The sequence below is a fragment of the Sycon ciliatum genome, chromosome 2, assembly GCF_964019385.1.
Source record: "Sycon ciliatum chromosome 2, ocSycCili1.1, whole genome shotgun sequence".
Lineage (NCBI taxonomy): Eukaryota > Metazoa > Porifera > Calcarea > Leucosolenida > Sycettidae > Sycon > Sycon ciliatum.
In genome coordinates this window covers 13,697,678-13,703,642 of record NC_088644.1, presented here as the reverse complement: position 1 = coordinate 13,703,642, position 5,965 = coordinate 13,697,678, and the positions used below count along the sequence as shown (strand labels likewise).

The 5,965-nt window shown below is 53.5% G+C and overlaps 1 protein-coding gene across 1 annotated transcript; it reads right to left on the bottom strand.

Moving 5' to 3' along the window:
- Window positions 1-988: 988 nt before the first annotated feature.
- On the bottom strand, window positions 989-5,008 carry LOC135810387 (uncharacterized protein K02A2.6-like). Its single transcript, XM_065323879.1, has one exon. It carries the CDS (start codon window positions 5,006-5,008, stop codon window positions 989-991), a length of 4,020 nt encoding a protein of 1,339 aa, XP_065179951.1.
- Window positions 5,009-5,965: the final 957 nt, after the last annotated feature.

The following is a 5,965-nucleotide window of genomic DNA, read 5'->3' as shown; positions in this document are numbered from 1 at the left end:
TGGTATTCTGACTTATTTGCCACCTTGAAGCGACTACAAGAATGGCGAACGGACCTCCTCTCTAGCTTCAATTTTGGAACATTTAGGACAAGTATTGGTTTGATATTTTGACAAAGTCTGGCTCCCGGCAGCCGGCGATCACCGGCGCGAACGGTTCACAAACCACTTTTGGTCAAAATTATACGGGATCGGCGCCGGGGCAGATCGCAAGAGTTGGGCACTGTCCAACTTTGCCGGCGGTCCCTTGCGATATTTTTACCGTATGATTTTGTTACGACTGCACTGGTTCACACAATCGCAGTGCGCCGGGAGAGGTTGCAAGAAGCCCACCGCCGGTGACTCCCGGCGCGTACCGGCGATATGTGAACCAACCCTTATTTGCGGAAATTCGGTAATCATTCGCACCACCTTTTGGGACCAGGCGTTCTACGTAGGTTCTATGCTGGTGCACTGCCTCTACGTAGAGGATATAACCCGAGTCAGAGGTGATGTCTCCTCGGGAGGACATTCAGCATGATTGCATCTTATGATACCCTCCATGATGGCAGAATAAGAACAAAGCGACTGTTTCGGGGTAAACAAGTTAGTTGTTTACGATAGGATTATATTCTCACTTGGCCATTGTAGGCAAATCATCAGAACACGACATCTAAAGGATGCTGCATGAAAGTAGGCAGCTGCGAGATGCGTATCTCGCGCATGCTCTTGCATGGCTACGTAATGCATTACATCATAATACAACATCCCCTTCGTCATAAGGGAGTTTAACAACCTACATAACATACCGTACGTATATGACGGCGTGTTCACAATATAGAACATAACATCCAACAATAGCTCTATGTACAAGGTAACAATCATGAATGGCACATGACGGCGTGCTAACAATACAGAGACATAGTATCCAACAATAGCTCTATGTACAATATAACAATGGCACCTTAGCTACTGTGACATAAGCGAACAGGTCCATGAGGCCTCTCTGGCCCTACACATCCAGGATTGACCTGGGTGCGACTGCGCGGCCAGACCGTGTTCGATACAGCTGGGTGGCAGGTTCAGCAGGCTGGCTGACGTCACACGGTGACGGCGGCTGAGACTGGCTAACGTCGCTCCACGGCGACGGCACGTCACTCGACGGCTGAGGGCCTGCGAGACTGGCATCCGGCGGGAAGTGGACCCGCCTCTCTCTGAGGTGGGTACGGTTGCGCCGCACTTCTGTCCCATGGTCAGGCTGCACCATGTATGACCGTGGCCCGTTGACAGACTGGGTTACGATACCAGGTTCCCACAGGTGCGTGGTCGGGCTGCGGATGCCGACGTGCTGACCAGGAACTAGGGGGCGGAGAGACTGCGCTCGCTGGTCATGGTGTACTTTCTGCTGGTCCTGCCGTTCCTCGAGCTTCTGTCGGATGGCCTCGTCCCGAGTGTCGCGCTGGTGTTTGCGAGGCAGGTTGTCCTGTACCTGACGACCGAACAGCATCTCGGCCGGCGACGGTAAGCCCTGGCACACTGGGGTGGCGCGAATGCACAGCAGTGCTAAGTGCGGGTCGGTCCCGCTCTCCCTTGCCTTCTCGAGAGCTCTCTTAGCGATCTTGACTTGCGATTCGATAAACCCGTTACTCTGCGGGTGATGTGGCGACGACGTACTGTGGCGGAATCCATATTCGGCAGCAAACTCCGCGAACAGATGGCTGCTGTATTGCGGCCCGTTGTCCGACTTCAGCACGGCTGGGATGCCGTGCTCACCGAAAATCTCCTCGAGGTGCTGGATGATGGCCCTGCTGGTCGCTTGTCCGGCAGGCAGCTTCCGGGTGATAAAGTACTTGGAGTAGTAGTCGGCGGCAATGAGGTATTCTGACCCGCCGAGGTAGAACAGGTCCGTGCCTAAGGTGTGCCATGCCCTTGGCGGAATATCGGGCTGCATCAGTGGTTCCTTGGCTTGACTGCTCTGGTGGCGCTGGCACGTCGTGCAAGATGAGACAGTTGCTTCGATATCCTTGTTGATGTCCTTCCAGAAGACGGACGTTCTGGCTCGCAGCTTGGTCTTCTCTATGCCTTGGTGGCTGGCGTGCAGCTTGCTGAGGATTTCCCCCCTCATTGGCGGGGGAATCAGGACGCGACTGCTCTTCAGGACGAGACCGTCCTCGGTGCTCATCTCGTCGCGGAAATTCCAGTACGGGAGCAGAATTGCCGGCACCGCGCTCCTCTCTGATGGCCAGCCACTGAAGATCATCTCCTTCAGTGCTGACATCTCGGCGTCTTTAGCCGACTCCTCGCGGATCCTCGTCATCGCTGCATCGCTGAATTGCGGGAACACGGCGTGTACACTGACGTCGAGGTCCTCAATTGGCTCTGTTTCCTCTGGCGACAGTCGGGATAGCGCGTCTGCGATCGGAATGTCCTTTCCGGGGCGGTACTTGATGGTCATGTCGTACGGCTGCAGCTTCAGCAGCATGCGCTGTAGACGCGGCGGGGCTGCGCGGAGGTGCTTGAGCTTGATTGACTCCAGCGGCTTGTGGTCGGATTCTACTGTGAATGACTGACCGAATAGGTAGGTGTGGAATCTTTCACACCCGTATACGACAGCTAAGAGCTCACGCTCAATATTGGCGTAGCGAGACTCCGTCTCGGTAAGCTTCTTGCTGGCGAATGCAACAGGCTTGTCGTCCTGCAGCAGAGTGGCGCCGAGACCTTTCATGGAAGCGTCGACTTGTAGTGTCGTTGCCTTGCCTGGGTCAAAGTAACTGAGCGTTACCTCTGTCGAAATGGCGGCCTTGACCTTGTCGAAGGTGCGCTGGTGGCTGTCTGTCCAGGCGAACGGTGTATCTGGCTTGGTCAGCTCACGCAGGTGCGCGGTCAGTGTGCTGGCATTCGGTATGAACGGGCTCATGTACGTGACTAGCCCGAGGAACGTCTGGAGCTCGTCCTCGTTCTCGGGGTGCTCCATCTGCTTCAGCGCTGAGACCTTCTTCGGGTCGGGCTGTATTCCGTCAGCGCTGCAGATGATGCCGAAGAACTTGATCTTGTCCTCTTTGATGCGGCATTTGTCTGGGTTCAACTTGAGACCAGATTGTTCGCAGCGAACCATCATCTGGTGCATGTTGAGATCATGGTCCTCGTCTGACGTCCCGTATGTGACGATGTCGTCTGCGATGCCGGTGACGCCTGAGCACCCTTCGAACGTCTGGTCGATCCTTGCTTGGAAGACATCTTGCGACATCTTGAGGCCGAATGGCATGCGAAGGAATCTGTAGCGCCCGAATGGTGTGTTAAAGGTGGTGAGGTAACTGGATTCGTCGTCGAGCTCCACATTCCAGTACCCACATTTGACGTCGACGATCGAGAACACTTTGGCACCTCTCAACTTCGGGGTGATCTCCTCAATGGTGGAGACCACGTGGTGCTCTCGCAGGATGGCGTGATTGAGGTCCTTGGGGTCTAGGCACAGGCGTAGCTTGCCATTGTCTTTGAGGCGGAACACGAGGCTGTTCACCCATGCTGTTGGTTCGCCTTCCTGGATCTTGGTGATGATGCCGTTCTGGATCATGTCCTCCAGCTCCGTCTTGATCTCGTCTCTCAGTGCGATGGCGTGGAGGTGGCGTGGAGGGTGTACAACCGGGACGACGTTGGGGTCCACTGTGATGTGGTACTTGCCTGGGAATTTCCCAATGCCATCGAAGCACTTCGGGTATTGCTTCATCAGGTCGTCCTTGTCTCGGATGCTCGCTGGCTTCTCCTGGACAGCGCAGTTCAGCGTGACTAACTGCAGGGCTGTCGCTGTCGGGAGGCCGATGATAGCAGTGCCAGGGCAGTCCGTGATGTAGAAGTCAGCGAGTTGACTCTTGCCATCGTAAGAGCACGGAATAGGACGGGTTCCGCATTGCTTTATCTTGGATCCGCCGTACGCTGTGAGGGTGGTACTTGACGGCTTCACGGACTTCGGCTTTGGGTATCCGTTTGGTCCGACGTGCTGGGGAGACATTTGGCAGAACACTCTCAACGGCAATATATTGCCCTGGGCGCCCGTATCCACCTTGGCTCTCAAGGTGGCCGGTCTGTTGGTGTTGTCCAGGCTGACATTGAGGGTCGCGAACACCTCTCGCTCTAGTGGCGGTTGGTGACGCTCGACGCTGTCGATGATGACGGCGTCGAAATGCAGTGCGTCGAAGCGTCTCCGTGGGCTGGGGCTCCTCTGGGGGTAGCGCTCCCGCGGGCTGGGGCTCCTCTGGCGCCAGCGTCCGCGTTGCTGGCCCCTTCCATGTGCCTCGTCTCTCCCCTGCGAACGGCATACGTTTGCCCAGTGATTCGCCTTCCCGCATTTGTTGCAGGTGGAGCCGTGCGCTGGGCACTTGCTTGGGTGGTGGGTTCGTCCACATTTGCCGCAGTCTGCGTGTCCCACAGATTTGGAAATGGCGTGAACCGTTTCAGGTAGACGGCTGCTGCTGGTGGCGGTGGACAGCTGCTCCATGTGGCGCTGTGTTGCTTCATAAGTACGGGCCTTGTCAAGCGCTTCGTCCAGAGTCAAATCACTACCACCCTCCAGCAGGCGTTCTTGCACTTTCGAGTGCTTCGTCCCCACGATTAGCTGTTCTATCAGGCGATCGTTAGTCTCCTGAGCGTCCCTGAACTTGCACTTGGACGTCTTCTTCTTACACCTCGCAAAGAAATCATCTACAGACTCGTCGGGTTGCTGGCGGTATTTCTGAAGCTCAAACCGAGCCAGTCGTGCATTTACCCGTGGCTGCAAATGCTTATTAAATTTCTTGAAGACGGCAGCTACTTTGGATTTGTCGCTTGCATTATCCCACTCGAAACTATTGAAAGCATCAACACCAGTTCTCCCGATCCATAGCATGACATAGGCGACCTTTTCCTTGTCGGACTTGTCGGAAAAGGGCCCTTGGAAAACTAGAAGGCAGTATTGTTGGAACCGCTCGAATTCATCAGGTAAATCTGCGGCTTGCCAATCCATCGACGGCGGGGTAAATCCGGCTGCTTCTGCCATTTTACCTCTTGCACCGGTGGCGCTACTGCGACAATTCTAGGGCGTTTATTTAGTTTACTTCTGACACCATGTTTCGGGGTAAACAAGTTAGTTGTTTACGATAGGATTATATTCTCACTTGGCGTAGGCAAATCATCAGAACACGACATCTAAAGGATGCTGCATGAAAGTAGGCAGCTGCGAGATGCGTATCTCGCGCATGCTCTTGCATGGCTACGTAATGCATTACATCATAATACAACAGCGACTAACATTGGGGGGGGGGGGGGGGCAAGATTAGTAGAAGCCTGGGCCACAGTTGAAGTTGTTATCATGGACTCGACTACAGAGGTGAAGGAAGCGGGGAGGAAGCATGGAGCTGAGCCCTCCTCCCCAATAACTATATTTTGGGGAATGAAGAGTCGCTGCAATTCGTCAGATTGTACATACGCATGTTTGGAAACGTGAGTGAGAAGCATTAGTACTCTTCCCAGTCTACCTCTACCTCTCAACACTACAGTCCATTTCAAAACTATAGACGCGCAGTGTTTTTGAAATATTTCAAATTTGGCTGGAACGTTTTGAGAATAGTTTTCGGAATATTGCTCAAGTCCGCTCCACAATTACTCTCATATCGTTTCTAAACGATTGGATAACTGACGCCCAATTTGGAAAAATGTATGCACAAAGTGATCACAGATTTTATGTGGTATAGATGCTGGCATAACGGTTTTTGCCTAGGTACGCGTCTATAGTTTTGAAATGGACTGTACACACTCTACAGTGTCCATGTAACTCCAATCCTCTGATTGCGGTCAAGACTGTGCATTCCACTAGTGTTTCCATGATGTAGATCTGTATACCGGTACGTAATTATACTTCATAGACCCAGGTAATGTTGAGTCCACCTGTACAAGTAAAAGATCTATACAGAAAATGTGTGTGCGAAATTGCGAATGACACTAAGCAAAGTCACCA

Bases quoted from the DNA above. Each gene is read 5' to 3' on its own strand.
- LOC135810387 (XM_065323879.1), bottom strand. From the start codon at position 5,008: ATGGCAGAAGCAGCCGGATTTACCCCGCCGTCGATGGATTGGCAAGCC.